Source organism: Corvus hawaiiensis, chromosome 10, assembly GCF_020740725.1.
Source record: "Corvus hawaiiensis isolate bCorHaw1 chromosome 10, bCorHaw1.pri.cur, whole genome shotgun sequence".
NCBI classification, from domain to species: domain Eukaryota; kingdom Metazoa; phylum Chordata; class Aves; order Passeriformes; family Corvidae; genus Corvus; species Corvus hawaiiensis.
This window is the reverse complement of record NC_063222.1, coordinates 24165263-24190946: the sequence shown is the minus strand read 5'-3', so window position 1 is coordinate 24190946 and position 25684 is coordinate 24165263. Positions and strand designations below refer to the sequence as shown.

Below are 25684 nucleotides of genomic sequence, written 5' to 3'. Positions count from 1 at the left end.
CTTCCCATCCTATTGGAGTTGGAGGGATCAAAGGCCACCAACATCCCACGAGCAGGGTGGCCTTTCCATGCCCTCCCCACTGCTGCTTAGAGCAGAACCTTCCTGTAATCTGGCTTCCTGGGGACGGGGTGTGGAGCAGCTGGAGCAGTGCTGGGGAGGCATGGGTGAACACCACTTACCTCCCCAGAAGCAGCCCTTCAACTTCCATGGAAACTTTGGATGCCAAAGGCAGGAAGCCCCACAGCCACACATATCCCTCGGCCGGGTATGGTGGCAAAAGGATGGAGCTATCCCAGACTTCTCCCATCCCTCCCTGGCCCCTCTCACCCTCCCTGCCAGGCAGGATGCTGTGTGCCAGTGCCAGGACTGCCTCACCTGTGTCTTTGAGCCCCTGGCTGGTGCCAGCTGGGCTGTCACATACTCTTCCACAGCCTGGCCCCAGGCAATTTAAGCACATATTGAACTCTCAGTGGCACTAACAGACTCCAGACCTTGTGTTTCTCTGAACAGGGGGCTGGATGTGGATGTGCTGATTAGCAGAGGCCAGCTTGAGGCTCATGGATGGGAAAGGTTGGTGTGTAAATCTTCCTGTCATGGCAATCACTTCCCAAAGGGGCTGACTGTTAGCTTGAAAAGCAGAAGCACAATGGTCCTACAGGACAGAGAATCAGGCCTGGCTCCACCAGGATGAATGATCAGTCCATCAAATCTCTTGCCCATCTGACAGCCAGTTGTGGTCACAGTCCAGAGGGTGCAGAGAGTGGCACAGCACAGCCCAAAGCAACACTGACCCATTCCCCAGCTGGCCAGGCAGTGGTTAGGTGATTGGCAAACAACAGTGCCTGCATTATTGCTAATGCTTTATTTAAATAATAAAGTGCAAGAATTGTGCATAATGTTAGTTAGGCAGAATTGCCATGCTTACTGCCCACTCTATGTTGTGTGTAGTGTAATTGGTGTTGTTGATAATCTTACACTGTGTGATAGAAGCAATGGGCTGAAGTTTATGGCAGGGCTCTGCTTTTGAACAGCTGAACACGCTTGTCACCTCAGTGGAAGGAATTCAAAGATTCCAGAGGGGCTGTGAGGCTACTCCCAGGTGCTGGGGTAATTTGCACACCCATTTTACTGCCTTTGGGTCATTCAGAGGCAGCTTTGATGTTAAAAAAAAAAAAAAAAGGAAAAGTATGCCATAAACCAAAACAAAGAAAAAAGGTAGATCTGGTCTACAAGACTCTGGATCTCTAAGAGCAGGCTGATGTAGCACATCAGTGGCTAGCACAAAACCGAAATTACGTGTTCATTTCTCCTCTCTAAGCACATCAGCTGGGGCAGGCAGCAGTGCTGGGGCCACATGTGAGACAGCAGCTCAGGCTGATAAAACACATTTAGGAGAGAGAATTTGGCGCATTTACAGCACTGCTGTAAAGATACCAGAGGTTAATGAGCCCCTTCCCACCCCCAACTCTGGGTGGTGCAGTGTGTCCCAGAATAGAAAAACTGGGAGGCAAACCCAGCAAACCTCTCCTGCTGCAGGTCCCGACTGCACAGATGGAAGTGGCAGCACAGGGCAGGACACAGATGCTGCAGGGCTGTGACAGGCATCCTGTGCCAGGAACTGCATCCTTATTGCTGAGGAAATCTCTGCTGGATCTCCTCAGAGCTGTGCCCAGGTGGGCGACTTACCCCGGACACAGACAGGGTATGACATGGGAGTTCCACCCCCCACCTTTGGGAACAGACAGGTTCAGTCTCTGCCAGCCCACACAATACTCACTCTGGCCCCAATGACAGAGTATCAAATTGTTGCATGAGCAGGAAAGGACCTTAAGTGGGCTCACGTCGAGACAAGGAACTGCAGCACAACTTCAACCATTTCCAGCAACCAGTCCAGCTCTGGGGTTGGGGCCAGGGTCATCTTGAGCATCCCTGTTCTGTCCCAAAACACATAGTGTCAACCCCCAAACCATCTCACAACAAGAAAAAGGCCATTTGATAATAATTCTGAAACAGGTTTGAAAAGATTCAGTTCCCACAAGCAGCTGCTACAGCCTTACCTCTGAGCACCCTTCACCTGGCAGTGGTACCCAGCATCTCCCCAGGGTGGTGGAGCTAACCAGGGCCCTTGCACGGCCTCATGCCAGCTCTCAGGGCTTTTCTTCCATTTACCATGACTCATCCCTGAAGTTATACGATATTTCACAGCAACTCTGTAAATAAATGAATCTTCAACAGGCTCAAGCGACCCCTGCATGCACAGACATTACACTGCTTTTTCCTCCTGCAGCACTGCACAGCTGAACAAATAGATTTCCTTTCCTGGGTGAAAAGTCCCAGAAACAGGGTTTTAAAATGAGCCCCAGGTTTTATTTCTTTAAACACTAGTAATAAGTAGTTTCTGAGAGCACTGATCAACCATAAGCACATTTTACTTACAGCAAAAGACAAGCAAATCAAAGCTAGTAACATTTGGAGGGGAAATGTCTTTATAATAACCATGAGTTGATTTTGTAGAAGAGCAGTTTTCAGGTGGTGAAGGTCCATCACAACATCCCTTGGCCACTGCCTATTGCTGGGCAGCATCACAAGGGACGTCCCACTTCCCTGCACTCTTCCTGTTCCAAAACCACCTTCCCAAGAGTCTCCAGACAAAGACCATCATGGCTGGGAGCCCTTGAAATCCCCTTTACTTCCATGTCCTCCAACAGCCCAGGTTTATTTACCCAAACATAAAAGGCATGGCTTAATGGTGAAGTTTTGTGTTTTATTGTGGTTGGCACCAGAAAAGCATTTGCTCTGTGTTATCTCCATACACACATGCCATCAACAAGACTGTGGCAATATTGGCTTATTGTGATTTTTGCTTCAAATGATTCTGAGATTTAGAAAAATACATTCACAAACCACCTGAGTCATTTAAACTCAACGACTTCCTTCTATTTCATCACTGTACCCAAAAACCCGTAATAAAAAAATCATCCAAAGCTGTGCATTTGTCACTTGAAGTAGAACAAAATCACCCCAAAACAGTTATCAGTTTGCAACACAATAAAAGCTCTGGGCTTTATTTAATTTGTATTTTAACCACAATGAAAATACAAAGAGCTGGTGGCAATCAGTGTTGGCGATGGGATTTATATGGGGTTTGAATACTAGTATTGTGGTCCTGTGGCCATCCCTACACGCTGCAGGCTGCACCAGCACAGTGGGAGGGTGCCTGGTGCTGGAAGAAGGCACCACAAAGCACATCCCACCTGTTTTTCCCTGGACTCCACATCCTGGGAGTCCCACCGCTGGCAATCCCTGCGGTACCAAACCCTGACACCCTGCCCACAGAATGCTTCAGGTGAGGGTGGCCCAGCCCATCCCACCCCTGCCACCCCACATCACCTCTTACCCTTGATAAAGATTCAAGTTTGACCAAGTCCTGTTGATTTAATCATTTTTTAATAAAGCCATCGTTACTGAGTACACCAAGATTGCCAGTTAAGCTCTCTATATGTCGCTGGAGGTAACAGCGCTGTGATCGACAGCGGAACGAAAAAAAAACCGAAACCAAACCAAAAAACAAACCCCAACCGAAACGAGGTAGGTTAAAACCAGCAACACAGACCTTGTTATGCGACACCCCAACACCACAGGCGGCCATGCTTGCAGCTACTGAGAAAGAAAACCCCAGATACGCACCGAAAACGGAAATCAACTGAGCAGAGTTTATAAGGACACGATTCAACCTGAACTAAACACACACACACGGTTCGGCACAGATGTTGTCTTTCACTGTATGTTGGGTAATTCCTAGGGAGTGGAGGGGGTGGAAAACAAGTAGATTCAGACCCTTGGCCGAAGAAATCACACATATATATATTTTTTTTAAGCTCTTTACAAGCCCAATCCAGCAACGTGGGGGACAGGCAGCTTGTTTCGTGGTCCCCATCCCTGTGCCGGCTGCTTCCGCACGCCAGTGCCCGGCTCCGGACTCGGGGAAACGAGCGCCCACAACCTGCGCCAGCTTTGGCAGCACGGTCTGGTGCCCACGGCATCCCGGGAGCCGTCTGCGGCCACAAATCCCCCTCAGGGGCGAGCACGGGGCTCCTCCGACAGCTCCGCCGTCCTCTCCTCCTCCGATCCCCTGTCCCGGTGCCCGTGGCCAAGCCCCGGGGCTGGCGGGCACCTCTGGAGCAACAAGAAAGGGCACCTCTGTCCCTATCAAGACACACCATTATGTGAAGATCCATATAGAAATATGGATTGACAGACTTGACAAAAATGGTAGCTGATTTTTATTAGTCTAAGGCTAGTAGTTTAGCCATTTAAAATCCATTTCCCAAAAGAGGGGAAAAAAACCTATTATTTTTTCTCTTCTTTAAAAATCCGTTAAGCCGTTGCTGCCAAAAGCAACATGTAAATGTTGGTGAAGGCAAAAGATTTCTAAAATTACCCAGCTATATGGTTATGGCCTTCATCACAAAGATAAAAGGTACATTTATTGTGCTGTCTCTCACCAGATTTAATTGGTAACTTTACAACATACTATATATTTGATGCTAGCAGGCAGACAGAATTAAAAACAGACTTTTTGACACTGTTTCTTTCCCCGTTCTTACAAAGTAGGGGACAAAGAAAAAGTAAAACTAAAAAATAAAATAAAATAAAATAAAGGAAAACTCATAACCCACTATAACACAGCGTAATCAGGAGACCTCGGGGGTTCCAAGCGTGAAAGTCCATCCCTGGCTGCAGTCCCTGCCCCGGGGCTGGCGGCACCGGGGGAGCGTGGGGAGAGGGTTCCTCGGTGCCCTCCACACCTGCCTCTACAGTGTTAGTCCATGTGTTTAATGTCCTTTAAATTACAAATAATGCCATGGTGGTGAGTGCCAAGTGCTCCTCTGTTACCAGTTCATCATGGAGTTTCTGTTGAGGGTCATGAAAAACACTTGGCTGCTTCCTCCGGATCTCACCGATGCAAAAAATACCTGTTTGGAAAGAAAAAACCCTTATTAAATACTCAGAGGATGGAGCTAACCCATGCCAGACTGGGATTAAATTGAGCCACTCATTAGTAAATGCAGTAATTAAAGCTCTTTCTCTCTCACTACCAAAAGGAGTTTGGAATGCCTTAAAAATACCAGGTTTTACTGCCACAGCATCATTTATTATGAAGTACTAACAAAAAACTGCTGTCAGTGGTCTGGATCTTGCTAAACATTCACCATTTGGGTCGATATCTGCCTCAGTCTGAAATGGCTTTTTTTGGAAAAGTTAGTCCTGGTATTTCAGCTATTCCTGAAAGTAAAGCCCAGAAAAACAACTTCCCTTCAACATGCTCAAAGCACAGAAACGGATCAGGACTCTGGATGAAGAACTGGTTTGGTGCTTCTAGCAGGATCCACCAGCATTTGATCCCAATGGGAGTCTTAAAAAATATGTAAGTTATAATTTGCAAATATTGAAGCAGACAGTCTGAAGCCTCTGTCCTTATTAAAACCAAAAATTACTCAATCTTACCAGTTTAACCAGTTGTCCAGAAAGAGAAACATCTGGGTTTAGTATTTCAAACCCATCAGTGATCAGTTGGTTCCAGTATTTTAGAAAGATCAAGGTGGGTTTTTTCCAGCTTTGTTACAATTAGATTACACTTAAATTAAACTTAAATTCAGCTTCTTGGGCAGCTTCCCATGACATACTCAACTGCAAAGTTAGGATACATTTTCCTGTGGCGCTTCAGCCTAACTCCATGCCCCAGGTAGGGCAGTGCTCAGCTTTATGTTGTTCAGTCACTAAAGTGATCATGGCCTCAAAGCTCACTTACTGCACATTATTAAACCCTGCTCTGGGGACACAGCAACCAGTTTCTTCACTGGTTTTGTGATTGTGTTCATTATGAAAGATCTCCCTCCTGCTTGGTCCTGACTTATCTTAGTGAAACCTTGTGAGAGGAGGGAACACCATCAGCAGAAACAGACCTTGGCATTTAACCATCTCTTCCATGCAAATATGCCTTTTCCTCCAGCAATTTCTCCTCATTCCCTGCCCTCCTTGCAACACCTGTGGCAAGGGTCATCTACATGACAGCCATGCAACTCTGGTGACCCTCCAGAGCAGTATTTTTCTCTGCTGTCCACAGAAACAGACAAGGCTGTAGAAGAAAATAATTTAAGATGCATCAAAATGTTTCTGCGCCAGAGCTCAAATCAGGGTCACTTACACACCCTTGTTGCTACTCAACTTGTTGAGTTCACTTGGAAGCCTCAATTTAATGTTCAAATAAAAGAACTGTGAGAAAGTCAAGCTAAGCCAATGCAGATCTCAGCTAGACATGGAAGAGATCTTGCAGGCTGAGGTCTCCCTCCACTGGAGAAAATTAACTGGGAATAAGCTTATGGGCACTTCTTATTAAACAGGACCTTCAGATTAATTATTAACTCAAGACAAACCAGACATAAGGTCTAAAAGCTCCTTGCAGCTGGCAGCACAGATACAGGCTTTGAAGTGGACTTACCTTATCATTTCTTTCACATAGAAACTTTAACCTTTGAGCTCGCTTGTGCATAAATACTCCATCCAAGTGTCCTGTCTCCACGGACCGGATTTCAATAGCTTTCTCTCCCCAGCCCATTATTTGATTGGAATGAATGTAGGCTGTCAAAAGGAAGCGTTTGGCAGGTGTTACAACTTGTGTTGAGTTAAATATTATGCAATGGGCAGAAAAGCTCTCATCAGCTGTTACTCAAAGCCTAAGCAGATCAGTGGAAGAGCTCTGACAGTCCCGCGTGCCCTGCCTGCAGGGACAGCAGCCTTTTCAGAGCACTTTTCATCCAGAAATTGCTGAGCAACTTAAACAGAAGCAGCACCACTTCTTCTGATTTCAGAAGGTCAGGAGCTGGGCAGTGTTTCACCTCCATGGGTTGTGGAGCTGAGCAACAGCAGAGCCAGAAGAGCAATGCAAGGGTTCCCAGCTTCACACCCAGCCCCCCTCCACTCAACACAGTATCCCACCAGTGCAACAGCTTGCATTATCTTACATTTATCTTATCTCATACTCAAAAATTTCAAATCTGCAAGAAATCACTTGCTTTTATTATGGAAGATCAAACTGCAGAAATTTAGCAGCTGCATCTCAGAGCTGGCTGAGGGAAATCCCTTTTGATAAAAGCCCAAACGACTCTATCTCAGCATTCTCAACTCCTCATCTTACTTGTGGCTTGTATTTTAAGCAGGTGAAGAGGAAGGGTTGACCTACCCACGGAAGTAGGCATTTCTCCCCACTGGAGCACCACGTCTTTAGTTATCCGCCCGTAGGTGTTCACATAGACACCCTCATCCTCGTAGCACACCAGCATCTCCATCCCGTCTGTCTTGGGCAGGATGACAATGGCGTGAGGAGTAATATTGCCCTGAATCTGCAGGTGAAACAGACCCTGAGAGTCAGAATTACACTGAATGGACAAAGGGGAAGGGAGCAGAGCCTTGGGGGGAAAAAAGCCCAAACCAACTAGAGAACAAAGCCCTCCCTCCATTCCCCAAACAGGCACAGGCTTTCAGAGATAAGCCTGAAGGGGAATAAACTGTCATGTTTACCCTACCATCAAAGCTGTCTGACACAGCAAGGATAAACAGGTTCAGCAATTACAGACAGATCACAACATACACGCCCCCAAGACTGATGGCTGACACTTGGCTGGAACACAAGCAAGCGACTGAGCCGATGAATCCATCACCAGTTCAAATCAAGGTAAATAAACTCAGAATTTTACAGGCAGGAAAGGGAGGAAATATCCTATTTTTTAGCAATCATCCTCTAGCTCCAAGGGCAGCTACACTGACCTTCCACCCATATCTACCTTTCCATAGCTAAGACAACACAAAACCATCCCAAACTGCACCAGTATTTCTCCCACTGCTCTTGCCAGTTCTCACAAAGGAGACTGCTGCTTGGATCAGATTCAACAATTCCTGGATTTGTTTAGTGACACAGTTTCCCCAAGACCAGTTTATGCTGGGCCAGCAGCATGGATGGAGCTTAAATGACCCAACAAGAAAATCCTGCAGAGGATACACTGCTCCATGCAGTAATGCAGTGTACAGACAGATTCTCCTTTCTGTGGGACATGGCAACCTTAAACTTTACTGCTCCTGCATGAGGGCAGAAACAGCCTGTGCAAATGATGAACATGAAGTATGTGACAGCTCCACGTCCTCTTTAAGTGAGCACAGCACTAGGGAATGTCACACCCATCACTGGTCCCTCCTTCTGAGCCCCCGGGGAGCCTGTCCAAACCTCACTGGTGCCCCGTGTTCTTCAGGCAGCAGCACTGCCTCTGTACTCACGTGAGATGGTATATAGATATCATAGGAGTTCCCAGAATCTACATCAATCACATGGAAACCAGTGTGGGATCCAAAGATAACCTTCAGCCTCTGACCCTCTTCTACAGTGAGATCCACGAGCAGCGGCTTGTGCTGGAGATCTGCAAAAGACTTTTATAATCCCTTCCATGAGCATCACTGAAAACCAACAAATCCCCATTGCAGCAGCGTGATATGGTTTTGAAATTGTATTTGACTGTGTTTCCTACTAAATATGTGGTTATTTATACTGCTGCCTCTCTGTTCCCCTGTCAGATGCCTCAGAGGGTATTCAGCCATCCCAGCAGATCAGTGCCCACCCTTGCCAAACACAGCTCTCTCTCACAAGAGCCCGAGGCCAACACAAGGATTTGGTCTCTAAAGGAAGGCGACAGCTCAGTTTTACATGAGCGTGTGTTCAGTCTCTCTCCGCAGAGATCCGTGACCACCCACCTCCTCTCTTGGCAGGGATCACCGCTCTGGTTTGAGCAGCTGAAATCAGTCAGGTTAGCAAAGACCTGCTTTCCCTGCTCCATCTAACCTGCTGCATCAAGGCTGGGACCAACCCCCAGCCATGGATCAATGTCCCCATGGCTTAGGTGCTCAGCAGGACACTGAAACACCCGTGGGGAGAGGAAAGGGCTCCTGGCACTCTGTGCAAGGACCACTCTGAATCCCCACAGGGAAAATCAGTGAGTGGCATTTCCCTCTCCCAACAGATCCCTGCCTACAAGACAAGGCAAGGATGTTCATCCCCCCAGGCTGCAGGAGCAGCACCAGGAACACCAACCAACACTCTCAGAGCCCATGGAAGTTGGATCCCAGACCATTTTGATGCTGCTGAGCTCTCCATGTCACTGAGCCCATTTATTCTGGCTTTTGTTCAGAAAATGCAAATGTGACCTAATACTGAGTAAGTCCATTTGTGTTGGAAAGATGTAAAATCAGATTACTCAGCATGAACATCTCCACAAGGCATTGCCCCTTGTGACTTGTCTCTGCACAGAGCTTGGGATGAAAAGTGCTCTAAAGGACTAAGTACAAAATACCCACTACTGGCAGGCTGGAGAGGAGGAAGGTCTCCCTCAGGAAGCCAAGGTAGGTGAAAAGGGAGAAAAAAAGAGAGAGAAAGAGAGAAAGAGAGGGTCACTCTCCCAAACTTTCTGTCTTGAAACAGAATCCACATTGCAGAAGGGGAGAGGACCTTGAAAATGAAAATAGAAAATCACGCCAGCCTATTTTTGTACTGTATGTTAAAAATTAGTCAGAGGGGAAAAAAAAAAAAACCCAAACACAAAAACCCCACAAAAAACACCCACCCAAATCCCCAACTCAATTTTACTCATATGCATTTGATCAGCTTTCTGCACATTCCTTAAGTAAAGCCTGCTAGCATAAACTAATAATAACACTTCTTCATTGGCCGTAAGCAGAACATATCCAATCTCTTCAGCCAGCAAGGATCCCGTCTCCCATGCCTGCCAGGCATCCTGAGGAGCTCAGCTACATAAGCAGGATGCTTTACTGCTCTGAGTACAGAAATCTCATGTATTTACAATTACAGAGTGTAAAAGGCAAACATACCTTAAATGCCATAAACTTGTGATATGGTTTAGGAGCCCAAGCGTAGATCTCTACAGCGTTCTTTAAGGCAATCACCAAGAACTTGATTCTTTCGTATTTCACTAAAATAAAAATAAACCCAATTTTAAAAACATTCACTCTCTTTCTGACACATCTCCAGGAACAGCTTCTCAGGCTATCCCTCTCTTGATTCTCATTACATGGAGTCCACCTAATGCATAAAGATTAATTCCAAATTTACTTGTGGCTATGGTCTACCCATACTTCTAATATCAAATTGTCAGGTCAGACCTAAGACTAGAGAACAAAACCACATCTCTTCAGACATTTATTTCCACTCACCGACTTTGTAATGGATGCATCCCTCCAGGTCCCCAACTGTGATCCAGCCCTGCTTCTTCTCCACCTCAGGGTCATTGTGTAAAATCCTGTTTCTCAGCCAGGACAGGTAGTACACACGCAGCTTGTTCTTCTTTCCTGTTGGCAAAGGAAACGTCCCTGTCAGAGCAGAGCACGTTTGCATGGGCCATCTTGAGGTTTCAGTGCTTATTTTCAATCACAAGATGATGGAATTCAAGTCCATTCCATGATAAAAGTAATATAAACAGTAATGGAAAATAGCAATTTAATTGTTGGGTTTTTCCTTGGGAAGAAATATATGGAAAGCAAAGCCCAGCCCTCTGTCTCACAGGCTGCAGGCAGACACTGGAAAAGCCAGGGTTTTGCTTCCCACAGGCTGGAAATAATCCTTTTCCTATAAATCAGTGTTCACAGAGGGACAGTGGGGCTCAGTGGGGCAGTGACCCCAACCTTCATACAGCTAAAAGCTTATCCGACCACTCAGCTACCTGGTTTCGTCCCTTTCCTCTCCTTCATACAACATTAATTCCACCCTGGAGATGAGACAGGAGCTCCTTGACCTGCAACAGGCACTGCTGTTTGCCAGCAAGCCTGGTGCTGGGCTCTGCAATGCTGAGGGGCTGCCAAATTCCTGCACGGCTGCCTGCTCTTGGATGGCTGTGACATGGCTGCAAAATCCCTGTGGCTGCAGAGCCCCCATTACAGGGACAGGACACAGCTCACACCAAGCCTGGTGGGATGGGACCCAAATGATAAACCCTGTCTGCTCACAGGTTTCTACAAGTCCCCAGGACTCATTCTCAGCATCATCTTGGGGCTTGGTGCTCCCCCCACTCATTTTCCAGCTGTACTAAACCCCTTATCCCTACAGCTGTATCCCAAAACCACAGGGGAGCTGCAGACCAAGGTAAATGATGGAGCTGGGAGTTTGGAGCTCTGTCTGAATGGAGGCAGCAGGAATTTGCAGGTGAATGCTGAGCAAGGCCAGGGGGTGTTAACAATGTGAAAGCAAATAGAAGGATGATATCAAGCAATTTCCTAATGAGCATTATCTTGCTGCCCTCTGTGAGCTTTGTGGGACAGGTATCAGCAGGAGAAGACTCTGCCCTGGCTCCGTCACCCGTGTGCTCCTCGGGGCTGCTCTGCAGGAGGATGCTGGATGCTCTCCTGGGAGGCTGGACTACAGAGGTTTTGGGGTTTTTGCCAGAAATCACCCCATAAGCCTGACATGAGCACTCTGGAGCTCCCAGCTAAACATGGGGACAGTGAAAAGTCTGTGGCCCTCACAACACTTGGGACAGCCCGAGCACAGCCGTGGTCTGAACTGGAAATCTGAAGCCACGGATGATGGCTCCCTCAGCCAGAGCCAAACAGAGCCAAAAGCAGAGCTCTCTGCCCCTCAAGCTGTGACTACCTGCCTTGCCTGTATCCTGCACCCCCCTTCACGGCTAAAGGAGGCTGGAGATGATGTGCAGTCAGCAGGTGAAGGGACCAAACTCTCTTGAAGGCAGATTTAACTCATTTGATTCCAGAATAAACCACCTCCATCTCCCCTGGGAGCTTCCCTCTGACACCAGTGAGCAGGTTTTGTCTGAGCTGGAACTACTTGGGGCTTGTGGCCGAGCAGGTGAATGACGGGCTGAAAACACGAGAGGAGCACCTGATATTGTCACGAGGACGTTGAGGCCCTCGAGGACGTCCATCTGCTGGAATCGCCGCCTGTTGATGAGGTTGTACACCTTTCCCTGCCCACTTCGATCCAGCAGCATCAGGCCATTCTCTGTGCCCACCAGCAGATTCACACCTGGAGAGGAGAGGGCCATGGGCGCCAGGAGCCACGGCTGCTCCCAAGGACAACACCCCGAGCTTGTCTCTGCTGCCACCCAAAGTGTGGCCAATCCAGCTAATGCTGGGACCTTCCCGTGGACAGAAAGGGTCACTCCTAGAGCGCAGGGGGATGTGAGCCTTGGGGGAGGGAGAAGGGGCCAAGTAGAAGCAGGGCCTTGGTGCTGCGGTGACACATTTCCGTCCCAGCACCACGGGCTCCCGGGAGCCGCGCCGAGGGCCGGGCGTGCCCGGGGCTTACCCCACAAAGCAGCACAGAGAATCTCCGAGTTGAAGCGCTTCTTGTACTTCCGGATCTCCGGGGTGTCGCTGTGGGGACGGATGTTGGTGGGGTTCACGTTCACCACCGAGATCTTCCGCGCCTCGTTCAGCTTGGCCTGCTCCTGCCTGAGCAGCTCGCTGGTGAACAGGGCTGGCAAGGAAACACCAGAGGACAGGGAGGGGTGATGGGTTAACTGTTCTGTCACCTCCTTTTTTGGGACACAATGACAATATTCGGGTTATTTCTCGATGAGGGAGGCATCACTGTGTTACAAGACATTAGTTTGCCCAAGCAGACAGGAGGGTGGATTTCTGCTGCTCCCTGTTTCCTCCCAGACCTTTCTGGTGGCATTTTGCTGGTGGGGGAGAAAAAGATGGATGGCAGCTGGAGAGGGCAAGGATACAGGCAGGAGTTATGTTTGGACAAGAGTGAGTGAAATGTAAGAGAGGTTCACTGGGGTTATTCAGGCTCCCCGACCTGCTTTTCCACAAAGCACTCCCATCTCAAACTGGCCACACTGCCTCCTACCAGTAGCAGATGACTCTTCGTCCTCGTCTTCATCTTCATCGGTTGGCGAGGTCTGATACACTCTGGTGTCCACAAAGGGGGTGAAAGAGGCTTTGGTGCTACTTCCCATACCATACTGGAAAATAAACAGTAAAGAGAGAGCTCAGAGCACAGAAATAACAGTAATTTTGTGCATCTGTGTACGTGTAAGACTTTCTAATTAGCAAACAGCGCCTGCCTCTGCGGTGCCCTTTTTGAGCCCTCTATGAACATCTGCTCCTCCTCCCCAAAACTAATCAGAAACAAACATTAAATTGGATTTCTGAGTGTCTGTGAGCAACAGAAAATGGGAGGAGCAGGGCCTGGCTCTGCTCTCTCCTCACAGGCAGAAGCACAGCCATGAGGACAGTCAGCAGAGAAGCCACAGGGCCAGAGGCAAAAGCCAACGCAGATAAAAACCAATCGAGAATCACAGAATCATTTAGACTGGAGCAGACCTTTAAGATCATCAGTCCACCTGTTTACTTGTCTGCATGCCTTAAACCCTCTCTGGGATGTCAGGCAGGCGAAGGTTTGCTTTTCCCACTTTCCCATAGCAGCTGAAGTTGGCAGGATGGTGCTAGGAGCCCCTGTGAAGCCCTGGCCTGGGGCAGCTGGCACAGTTTTAAATTGTCCCCAGCATTTCAAGGGGGACTGAAGAAAAGGGCATTTCTAAGTTAACAAAACTTAACCTGAGGGTATCACAGGGAATGCTGGAGCCAATACTTCACTGAGGGAATCTGGGGATGAACACACTGCAGTGTCACATTGCTTTCTTTTTAAAACCGTTGCTTTAAGGCAGAAAATGAGGCTAAGACCACCTTCTGAGCAAAAGGAAATCCTTGCCTTTGGAGTCAAAGTGACGTGAATTCCCACCTTCTTTGAGCAGCTTATCCTTCCCACTCCAGCATTTACCCAGGACATGCTTTATGGATGAGCTCAGTTTAGAGCTGCAACAGCAGCAAAACCCAGCTCACTCTGCAGCACCACTACAGCTCATGTTTTTCTTCTCTGGGACATTGTCCTTTTTGTGAAATTAATCTTCCTCAGCTTTCACCCAGTCACCAAGCCCAGGCTGCTCCCCATGCCCACTGCCACAGACCCCGTGTGACAGCTGCCATGGGGACAAGTCCCCCATGCCGTGGGGAGATGTGCCATGGGGAACACCACCACCCTGGTACATCCCCACTGAAACCAGGCTGGGCCTGTGCCTGTCCTCCAGTGGGCTACAAAGGATTCGGGGGCACAAAAAAACAGGTGTAGGAGCAGCTTCGTGGCTCGTGACTTTTCCAAGCATTTTGGGGCTGGCATCCATGGGCAAGCCAGCATCCATTCCAAAATCAGGCTGCACATCCTGCTTCCCTCCCAACCCTATTCCCTGACAGCCTGGCTGTTTCCATAGAAACGGGATGGATTTCTAAACAGAACATGGCAACTGAGGCCCGCAGAAGGAGTTAACAGCCTGCGGCAGGGAAGGCTGCGGGCACAGATAGCACTACTTTGTGCTTCTCCCCTATCCAAGAAATACATAGATTTTTTTCCCTGTGCTGGATGTCTTTTCCATACAACAATAGCAATTTAAGGAAGAGAAGATTTCAGTATTTGCAGGGATTATCAGCTGAGAGCCAGGTGCTTTCCAGCAAATGAATTACGAATAAACCCCTTATCCCAATGCACCGAGCATTTTTCCTTGCTCACATTCAGTTTTTCTCCTCAGAAGCTGACATTTTAATAGCTTCCTAGCCTGATATTTAAATATTAAGACTTCATCTTCCTCCAGGTCCTGTTCAACAGCCTCTAAACCTGTGTGGTGGCTTACAAAGAGCATCAAGATGCAGGCTGAGGTCGTGCTTGCATGAGTCACCTGGAAGCCCGTGAACAAAATCCCCAAGTTTCCACTCACACCCACGCCCTGCTCAGTCAACTCTAAAAATACAGTCTTAGATATGGAAAAGATCTTTTTGGTTGATATTCTATAAATGAATACATCTAAACCCGATCCCAGGCTGCATTTCAGCAGCCCCAGGATGACCGTGGAAGGTGTTACTTTCAGGATCAACTCCCTCATTGCTGCTTTTAATGCCAATGAGGAAACGGATAAAAACTTGAGGTCAAGTCAGGCACCATCTGTTCTTACGTTTTATCAATGCCCAATTCCAAGAAATTTTTATTTTTATACTGCTTGTAAAAGTACACCATAAAGTGAGAACGTAATTTCTATGGAAGAACATAGGATGGCAGAACTTTTGAAGCACAATCCACAAAATGAAACAAAAACATTAAATACAATAGCTTAATTAGCACCAAATGGGTTGATTTCTCATGGGAAACGAGAACTGTGTCTGGTTCCCACAGCTAGGGATGGTGAGCAGGACACATCAGTTCCCTTGGTTTATTTGTCACATCTTGTACTTTCTAAGACTTTTTACACTTTATACAGTTTTGATGTTCAATTGTGTCCCTGTAAAACACCTACCAGAAGAGAAACACTTTGCCATGACAGGAAACACACGATTTTAGACGTGTGCAGGTTTTTCCTACTCTGAAGAACTATCTGGAATTTTGTTGGCTTTGATTTTTGGTGACCTTTTCAGCCATGATAATTATCAGAGGTTGCACAGATGGAAGCTGGGCCCAGTTGCAGCTAATGGCATCACTGGGTCTCAGCACTTCCTTTTATATCCAAGTGTCAAACAAACATGGGACTTTCTCATCAGTTGGCAGCACTCGTGTCACACCACCAGAACTCCAGCTGGTGGGCTTGAAAGACCTAATAAATCTTTCTCTCATCAGCCACAGACCCCTGTAGCAGTAACCCATCTGACTCCCTCGTATTTCCACTACACTCACCCACGTGGACCAGAAATGCAGAGAGGGAAGAGCCAAGAAAGCCAGGGAGGGAAACAGAAGAGCCCCGTCACGGGGCAGAGATGTTAATACTTGATTTAAAAGCGATGCAAAGGAGAAAGAGGAGCCCCCCACCACCTACTTCAGGCACCGAGTCCATGTCCTGTGCATGCGTGGAGACTCGCCCCAGGGCCTCGGTTGGCGTGCCCGCCGGCGAGTGGCTTTGCTGCACCAGGTCAGGCAGATTGATGTGACCTGCAAAGCCATTGCTGGCTGCGTGGCCAGAACGCTTTTTTTCACCAGAGGTCTGCAGAGACACAAGGCATGAGGAAGAAAGAGAGGGGGCGGGGGAGGGAAAAGAAAAAGAAGAGAAAAAAACCAAACAAAACTAAGTTGTCGGCAGTTCCCCGTTCCCAGAGCAAGCGCAGGAGAAGGACCCTCTCTGTTCCATCCCCATGCAGTCTGGCAAGCAGCAAACCAACCCCCCGCTCCAGGAGAATTAAAGACAGGATTAATGACAAAGTCAATACAGAGTAATTAGCCACGAAACAGCGAGAGAAGCCTGATCACTGTTGTATGAAGAAAAGGAATGTAGGGCAGATTCTGCGCTTGCTCCTGTGGGTGCAAACCCCATGGCCAGCTCTCCTCCCACACGGCCACCGGCCCCTGGCGACAGCAGAATCTGAGCCCTCCATCAGCGTTAGCCTGGACAGCTTTGCACAGCTATGGCAAAGAGCAGCCTGACTGCAAGCGCCAGCACAGCCCTGTCCCATGTTTCTGTGACCCAAACCAGCAGTGAACAGCAGCAGCAGCAGCGCAGGAGTGGCAGAACCACCGGCAGCTCGCCCTGCATACGACGCTCCTTGGGTTTCCTTGGGGTTCCCCTTCCTCTCCATCCCCTCCCTGTGCAAGGCAGGTACTGGGAAGTTTCTCCCTTTGCCATTTTGATGAACTTCACCTACCTGGAGCACATCAATGAGATTGTCACAGAGATTTACCCATTTACTGGGATTAGTGGAAACTCTAACTGGGCTCACCAAGCCCCTGACTAGTCCTGATGACATTTATCTTTTGATTGCTCATTACCATCACCTTCAACCACACTTTGCCATCCCACCAAAGAGTGAAAAGCCCTTTGCCCAAAGCCCACCAACCTCAGTGAGACCATCCTCTGATGGCTATGGTGGTGAGGAGGGGAAAAACAGTAAACACCCAGCACGAGGCTACAGTTTGGATTTCTTATCATGCTTTCTCCTCCCAGTGGGGTTTTCCAGCTGCCTGTCTTGCCCATGGCTTTTGAACCCTTCTGCATCCCATTTCTCACACAGCCTCACTGGCACAGCATGGGTTTCACTGCTGTGATGCTGAACACAAGCTCATTTCAGAAACAGCTGCCAGTTACACAGGACCTTGTTCTCCCACTCACCCAATCATCCTCCCTGATTCTGGGAGGTGCAGAGCCATGGGGACCCCTGCTCTGAACAGCTCCAGTCCAGTGAGGGATGAGGTGGACTGTACTACCACCCCCCCCCAAAACTGATAGAGAAAGGCAGAAAACATGCTGTGACTTCTTTTGCAAACTCCTTCCTCTCTTTCAAAGTTGCATTCACCTTTTTCCTTCATATGTGAATATTTTAGATAAATGGAATTAAGAACTAAAATGCTGCTCAAGTCTCGCTTGCATTTGACCTAAACATCCTTCCTTTATGATTGCTGACTCCAAGCTCCCCTCCCTCCTTCTCCTCTCCCATCCACCACCCTTATGTGCTGGTGGGACACTGACTCCCCTGCTCCCTAACTGCATCCCTACCAGGGCCTCCTGCCCTCTCACCAGGAGTCCAGCTGTCCATCTGCACTTCCAGCAGCATCACCAGAGCGTTCCAGCTACTGGGAAACCAAGAAACACTGAGGGAGATCTTCCACAGCCACTGAAGGTGCCTCCTCTGCCCCACTCCTGCAGTACCATCCCTCAGCATTGCTCCCACCTCTAAAGCACTGGCTCACATCCATCTGGGATGCCCAATGCCTCCCACAGTGGGCTCTGAGCAGGACCAGCCTCTGCTACAAGCCCCCAAATGCTCTACAAACACTGCACGGCTCTAACAGTCACAGGCGGCAAAGGCTAGGAAGAAGAGGGGAAACTTCGGGCCAGTTCCAAGTGAATTAACTAAATGCTGTAAATTGAAGGTAACTCCTGCTGCCTGGAGCAATGGTGGGGTTACAGCAGAGCCATTTGCAGGAGCCTCCTCCCTGCCGTGCCCTAGCACTGCCATTCACTGCTGTTTGTAGTTCTGAGAAACATTTGCACTTGTCACATTTGCTCCGAGTGTAAATTGCATTAACGAGAGCGCTAACGAGCACAATTTACTTGGTGTTTTGTGTTCCAGACACACAGCACTGTTAGTTTTTGTGCTTACATGGGCAAAACCTCCTGAAGATGCTCCATGGAAGTGTTTGTTTTACAACTTACCTCCCTCACCATTAAAGTCCCTTCCCTTGAAATATTGCTAAACGTATCTGCGTGGGAAGTCTCTAGCCCATGGGTTGTCACCATTCCCAGGTTGTACGGCTCGTTGCTTCCAGGAATTCCTGTTGGTCTGGGAACAGGATGGAAAAGCATTAATGATGAGTATTTCCTCTGTTAAACTAGATGAAAAATCCTCTAGTACCGTATTATTTCAATAAGGGTAAGGCTCTGTATCTCCCAGGAAAAAGAGTTAGAAAAATATATCCACTTAGCTGTATGGGGAAGTGATTGATGCTGCCAGAAATACAGGACCAGGGTTAGGTTGATAAACTACAGATACAGCACAGAGACCAAAGAGAGGGACCATTCTCTTTCTTATCCCAAGGTGTCCTGAGAGGAGTACTGATGAACAGGTAACAAGGAGTGGCACTCCTGCTCTACTTTGTGTCATTTTTTTCTACTTAAAAAAGCTACAGAAACCCAAAATTTACTCCCTTTATTCCCCATCTCAACTCCTGAAAAGGGAACACCAGAGCACCTGATGGCAAATAACAAGGGAGGGGTGGGGTTTGGAGAAGGTGTGGGCAGGAGGACAAGTTGTGTCCTGTAGCTTTCTGCTGTTTTCCCGGTGAAAATGTAGCCCTAACCCGTGGTTTCACCTTGAAATTTCCATGCTCCTATCTCAAGAAGGAGGCTGGAATTTATTAAATTTTAGGACTGCCTGAGACTGGATGTCACAGGTGCTGAGCAGCCCCCATTACTTTACTATTACATTCTTGGCAGCCTGGGTGCTTAAATATAACTTGAACAAATCGTCAGGCAAATGACAAGCACCCCTGGATGATCAGACCTGTTACTTTGCATTTAAAAGCCACACAGACCACTTGCTTCCATCAGTGTGAGGCAATGCACTCTTTAACTCCTGTGCACACCAACAAGCCCGGAGGCTTGTGAGGGAGCCTGGTCGGTGAAAAGCCAAAACAAGCCTGCACTAATCATGGGGTTACTGCTCCAAGGTGAGAACTGAGCCTTGGGGACCCCAAGGTGGGACTGGCTCCTTACCTGTATCGTATCAAACCTACAACTGGACAAGCATCACAAAGGCACTCCAGACAACAGCGTGCCATATTCCTATGGCACCTTTCATGAGAGGAGCTCACACCTCCCTACCATTAGCCTTTCATCAAAGGATGAGAAAATAGCAGAGTTATTCCAGTTTTAAAATAAGAAAGCAGGGCCAGAGGAGGTTATGTTAATTTTGAGACCGTACAGCCAGTGAATGAATGGCTGTGGTAGCTTTGAGGTCCCAGATTTCCACGTCATCCTGCAAGAATTCCCTGGCCACAGGCAAGAGTTGGCTTGCACAGCTCAAGGAGAGGGAGCTGAAGGGAGTCATCAGTGTTCAGATGGAGAAATGGTATCTCCAGAGGAGGAGGGAATAAACAACCCCTCCTGTCCACTGGGACACAAAGCAACGGATAGGTTTATCCTGCAGCAGGAGAGACCTGGATAGAGCTGGAATGAAGAGCAGCCAAATGTTCAGGGAGGATACCCAAGGAAGTTTAAACATGGGTGACATGAAGATCACTCAGAAGGTGCAGCAGAAGATGAGATGATCTCTCTTGGCCCCACTTTCCACTGACAAACACTGAACACAGAAAAATAAATCTCTGACAAAAAACCACCGCAGTACATCGAGGCTGAACTCGAGTTAAGGTCCCTTTTGTGAAATAAGGGTGTAACTCAGGGCATTTGCTTTCTTTTTTCCCAGACATGGGCCAGTGCAGCTCTGCTTGCAGACACCCCTGCATCTCCACCCTCCATCTCTGGGACATGACAGAGACAGGACATTATGGGACATGTGGCATTGGACTGGCAGGGGCTGGGGGCATCCAGCTCACGGCTGTGCCTGTCATCCCCCACATGTGACTGCAAGGCACCCAGTGAGACATTTATCTGCTGGGAAGTGCTGTGTCAAACCCAAGGTGTCTGAAGAAGGATGTCAGCACAGATTAACCACTCCTGATTAAACTCCTCTTCCATGAGCAGCTTGAGGCCCCTTCTCGCACGCCTGACTGCCCAACCGACTGCTGCACATTCAGAGCCATCCCTCTGCCTCCTGACTTGCTCCAACCAATTCCAAGAGCTCTGTTTTAATTCTTCTGCTGGAAGGAAGCTCCAATCCAGGAGCTTGGCACTCTGAATAACACTGACCCAAGGAGACATGGTCTCCCTGCCACTTAGAGGGCTTCTGTGCTGCTCCATGCCCTACCCACCACCATGAATCAGAGAATCAAGGAATAGTTTAGGTTGGAAAAGACCTCTAAATTCCTTGAGTCCAACCATTCACCCAGCACCATCATGCTCACTGCTAAACCATGTTCCTGAAGCCAGGTATGCCTATATCGACTGCAACTCATTTAGCAGGAAAAATGGAAATTAACTGATCAAAATGATCCCCTGAAACTTTCCCACAGCTCCTTTGCAAATTCAAAGGGGCAGAATTTAGATCCTGCTGCCAGGCAAAGACCTCCAGAAATGCCCCTGCAAAGCACTGGGTGGGAAGCCTGAGCAGGGATGCTCCAGGAACTCTCTCTGCATGGCAACAGCTCCCTGCGAGTGTTGAAGCTGTGCTGCCCTGATCTGGAGAGACTCAAAAGCACAAGTGTCCCATGGGACACAACAGTCTGCTGACCTCGTCATTTCACCACTTTAACCCACCAACACTGACTGAGCCAATGGCAGAAATCCAAGACAAAGATTCAGAATTATTACAATCCTGGCTCTACCAGTTGGCACTGGGCAGGCCACCAAGTACTGACACTTTAGCATGGCTTAATTTGGGGCAAGAAAAGACTCAAGAGCAGGCAGAGCTTTAACACACCCATCCCATGGGCAGGGCCCATGGTGTTGGTGAGGTCAGCTGTGCCCACTCTGGCCAAAAACCTGCCTGGATCATCAGCAGGAACAGCTCCATCAGCTTTGAGCCAACATTAACTGAATATGCAGCGGAAATAGCTCAGTTTTTCACATTAATTTCTCCAGTTTGGAACAGGAAAAACACTCATGTGAGTACATGATCCCTTGCAACCATGACGCTGTTCCCAGTGCCAGCCACCAAACACGGACACATCCTTCATCACAGCCACTGCTCCTCCATGCCAAGACACACCAGAGTTTCACCTCCAGGCCAAGACACATCGGGGTTGCATCTCCAGAAAAGCCCACCCTGGAGTTTCATGGTTTGTCCCCCCAAAAGAAAGCGTTCCTCACATGAGCCGTGGGATGTCACTGACAGGCACGGTCCCATCATGTGTCTCGTTCTCCCCATCCTCCTCCTCCTCCTCGCTGCTCTCTGACTCCTCGCTGGAGGAGGAATAGTCCGTCACCTTCTTCAGGGGCCGATTGGTTTCTTCAATGCGCAGCTCCCGCAACTCTTTGGCTAAAGCCGTCAGATCCTACAGGGGATGGGGGCAAGGAAACAAGGAAGCGATGGCTGTTACATTCAGAGCAAGAAGAACGTCACATACATCTCTCCAAAAGCCAATGCTAACAGCACGAGCAACAAGAAATAGCTTTACAGAGTCGTTACAAACATGAGACAAACGTAAGACAATGTTTGTAGCATGTAGCATTTATTAAACAAAACAAAACTGGTTTACGCTCACTGAAAAGTCAATAGCCAACCTCTTCTTTTTCTCTTTGGAACGTGTATGTGCATATATATACACACACTTATATGTATATACACGACAAAATTATATTTGTTGGAAAAGGTGAAGTTCAGTCACCATCATAGTAAACTGGAAAACAACGTCACTTCAAAGATTGGCTCGGAGAATTTCTCCTGCAGGGTTTTCTCTTCTTTCAAACTTCTCAAAGAGACCCCGTAATGGTATTTATTCTGTAATAAATGCATTTGGGAAGGAAGCAATGACAGCATCTCCCATGGAGTGGTGCAATCCCCACGTCAAGAGCTGCTTCCATGGTGAGTCCCCGCTGTCGGGCGGCTGCTGAGAGGCGGTGAGGAGCACGAGGAGAAGCGCCCAGCTCAGCCAGACTTTGGAGTCACAGCTCTGAGTCAGCCACACGATCAAAAAATAATAATAACAAAAAAATAAATCCCTCAGCGGGACCCATTAAGCACTTTATGTGAAATGTGGCAGCCTACAAGCTAAGGGAAAAATAAAAAAAAAAAAAAGTCTTGAAACAAGAAAAAAGATAGGAGCAGTCCCAAAGCCTACTCATAATTTTTCAGTTTACCATGACTTTGATGAGGTCTCAGACCCGACAGTCATATAAAATAGACACTGCTATTTCAAAACAAGGAACATGGCAGGCACCGTGTAGAAAAGAGACTTTTTGTTATCTTACATGCTTTTATAGCAATGCAGGGGGAAGCAGTAGGGCAGAAAAGCATGAGAGCTCGAATTAGAATGGGTTAGAGAACTCTGTTGCACAAGACATGCACATGACGAACAAAGCATCGCAATTGTCAGTCTTACCATTTCTCCCTATATTAGTGACCGAGGTAGCCATCAGTGCATTCGGTCAGAGATAAAGGATTAGGGAGAAAGAAACTCATTGAAAAAGACTAAATTCCACAATTGTCTTACGGCCATACTCTCATTTACTGCATTTCCAGTTTACCGTTCCAGCAGGGCGACTACGGCAATATTAATTATGGTTGCAAAAGGAGCTCTTAAAATCTATCCTGTTGACATGTGGAGAAAAGGATGGAAAAGCTCTATGGCTGAGATGCAAACCCAGTTTATTTTTTAATGGTGAGGTAGGAATGTTTTGTAAGCAATCTGTGCTTTGGTTGCTGATAACCCACACCTCCCGGCGGGCTCCCACTGGTGACAGCTGCACATTCTGCTCCCAGGTCTGCCCTGCCTCTGATGTACAAACTCCCCTGGATATTGGAGAGCTTTGCATCAGACCCATAAGTATTAGTACACCAAAAAAGGCCTTGTTTTTTTAAAAAATCAAATTGGTCAATCCGTGTTTCACAGCAGGTACCTCTGATGGGTTTTATATGGGTTGTTCTGTCTGGAGAAGAGAAGGCTCCACAGGGAGACTTCAGAGCAACTTCCAGTACCCAAAGAGGCTCCAATAGAGTTGGAGAGGGGACTTTGGACAAGGGTATGGAGTGACTGGACAAGGGGAAATGGCTTCACACTGACAGAGAGTAGGTTTAGATTAGATATTTGGAAGAAGTTCTTTATTCAGACTGTGGTGAAGCCCTGGTACAGGCTGCCCAGGGAAGCTGTGGCTGCCCCATGCCTGGAAATGTTCAAGGCCAGGATGAATGGGGCTTGGAGCAACCTGGGATAGTGGAAGGTGTCCTTGCTTATGGACAGGGTGGGGTGGGAACAAGATGAACTTTAAGGTCCCTTCCAACCCAAACCATTCCCTGATTCTGTAATTCTCTATCACTCCAAATGCTCTCTGTACCTTTAAAGAAAGGCTCTTTATCATGATTAAAGAGAGACTGCAGTATTTCAAGAGCTCCTTTCTGATGCCAACATGTTTGGGATTGAAATAGAGTCAAATCTGCAGTCACGACAACTAATTATTTTAATTAGCGCTGTAGCAGCTTCTATGATACGACTGCTTCTTTTCCTAAATAAGAATTTCAGCAGCTTAACAATGCTTTCCATTTAGAGTATCAAACATGCTCTTTATTGAGCACTTGCCTTTGAATTGGATTAGAGCCTCTCACTTTAAAAGGGATTTTAGGACTCTGTAAGAGCCTCTTAAAACTGCAGCTGGACTTCTGCAGCGCAGGACTAGGACTGAGCTCCTCCCTGTCACAGCACTGGACTGTGAAAATTACTTCTCTTTTGCACCTTTCATTTCTAATGTGCTTCAAGGCACCCTCTCAGCCTTCTTTGGCCATCGCTAGCCAATAGCCAAGTATTTTAAAAATCAGCTTAATTACTTTTTAATAACTAATTTGGAAGTTACAAGAGTAATAATACTCCCAGACAATATCATCAGATAACTCATATTTCCTAGTTAAAGCTTTGCCTCAGGATGGTTAATTCTTTGATGCTATCATTTTCTGTAAGTAATGAGCACTTTGTAGGATTAAACGGCTTCACCGAGTTGCTCTTGGACCAAAAACAATCTGACAACTGGAGAGAAAGTGCTCTGTAGTTCCACACATGTTCCAAGTGTTATTACTGAGGGTGACATAATATATAAGTTGGTAGTGACAGTGCTCTTTAATTACTTTTAATTACAAAGCCTTCTTTAGATTTAATATTTGCTGGAATCAAGTCAGATTGGTTTCCAAAATCACATTGCTCCTTCAGTTTGAATTTAGCACACACGCTGCCTCTATTTAGACACTGATTTATGTGCTTTTTTCTTAACAAAGCACCTCATTAAACAAAATGTATTGCTCATATTTTATCCAAGAGAACAAGTTAACTAACCAGCACATCTTCCTTCTTTCGTATCTTCTATTTTTAGAGAAAAGAGGCTGCAGGAGAGGCTGCTGAAACCAGTGCTTTCCACTACAGCCCTGCAGTTACCAGTATCAGCAGTGTGCACAGGGATGCATGTGTGAGGCAAGTGAAATGCTAAATTAGCAATGCTGGGTCTTTTCCCATGAATGTTTAAACACTCACCACTGCCAGATGCACATTTAAAATATTATCATACATGAAAAAGGTGTACTTCAGGACTCTCATTTTTTAAGCAGATGAATGAGGACCAGCACTGCCAGCATCAAGATCCAAGATGGCTCTGCTGACTCTGGCTTTGCAGTGGATGCTGGTCCATGAGAATGAACAACCCACTGTATTTCCACTGCTCTGTTGTCCAGGTTCCTTCATTCGAATTAGGCTTAGAAGAACATTTCAAACAGCACTTGATGGCCCCACTGAAATCAGCGGGTGGCCGGGGGCTGTGGCTGAGAGCAGAATGTGGTGAGGGGTCCAGGCTGCCCGACCTCCTGCACCGGCAGGAGAAACCTCCGCTCTCGCTCCTTCTCCTTCCAACACGCCGAACAACGGCAGCACCACGTGCTCCCCCATGTGAACGCCGGGATGCCTCTGCCCTGGCCTCCATGCAAATGGTGTGGCCAGGGGGTTTTGGGCAGCCCAGGGCTGAGCAGAGCACACCAGCAGTGCTGTCCCCTCCCCGCGGGCGGGCTCCCGACGCTGGAACGCCACCGGTTCGCTCTCCCGTCCGACCCGAGATCGCATCGCCGCCTTTATCAACGCCAGCACCAAGAAAACCCAGCTCGGAATTAAGCACTAACTAGTCAACCTTGCATAGGCATGACCCACTGAGAAAAGATATCACTAACCTCATCTATAGCTTTCTTATAGCTCTGTGGGTAAAGGAAGAATAATCAGCATCAGAGGAAACAGATCGGGACAGGAAAAAGCCAGAGGAAGGGCAAGCAGGTT

At 47.7% G+C, this 25684-nt stretch overlaps 1 protein-coding gene across 9 annotated transcripts in view; it reads right to left on the bottom strand.

Moving 5' to 3' along the window:
* Positions 1-3430: 3430 nt before the first annotated feature.
* The window catches only part of TNIK (TRAF2 and NCK interacting kinase), a 153819-nt gene continuing 131565 nt past the window's right edge, over positions 3431-25684 (bottom strand). For 3 of the 9 annotated variants that reach the window (XM_048314987.1, XM_048314995.1, XM_048314991.1), the window contains 14 exons: positions 25582-25605; positions 22766-22774; positions 21534-21718; positions 18264-18390; positions 15936-16100; positions 12929-13043; positions 12380-12550; positions 11954-12097; positions 10276-10410; positions 9934-10034; positions 8332-8481; positions 7244-7403; positions 6503-6642; positions 3431-4976 (listed from right to left, as the gene is read on the bottom strand). In XM_048314987.1, the coding sequence (XP_048170944.1) occupies positions 4893-4976; positions 6503-6642; positions 7244-7403; positions 8332-8481; positions 9934-10034; positions 10276-10410; positions 11954-12097; positions 12380-12550; positions 12929-13043; positions 15936-16100; positions 18264-18390; positions 21534-21718; positions 22766-22774; positions 25582-25605 (1710 nt within the window). In that variant the 3' untranslated portion in view covers positions 3431-4892. Of the gene's footprint in view, positions 4977-6502; positions 6643-7243; positions 7404-8331; positions 8482-9933; positions 10035-10275; positions 10411-11953; positions 12098-12379; positions 12551-12928; positions 13044-15935; positions 16101-18263; positions 18391-21533; positions 21719-22765; positions 22775-23937; positions 23941-25581; positions 25606-25684 lie in introns of all 9 variants that reach the window. The other 6 variants (XM_048314989.1, XM_048314992.1, XM_048314990.1 and 3 more) reach the window with 4 other exon arrangements.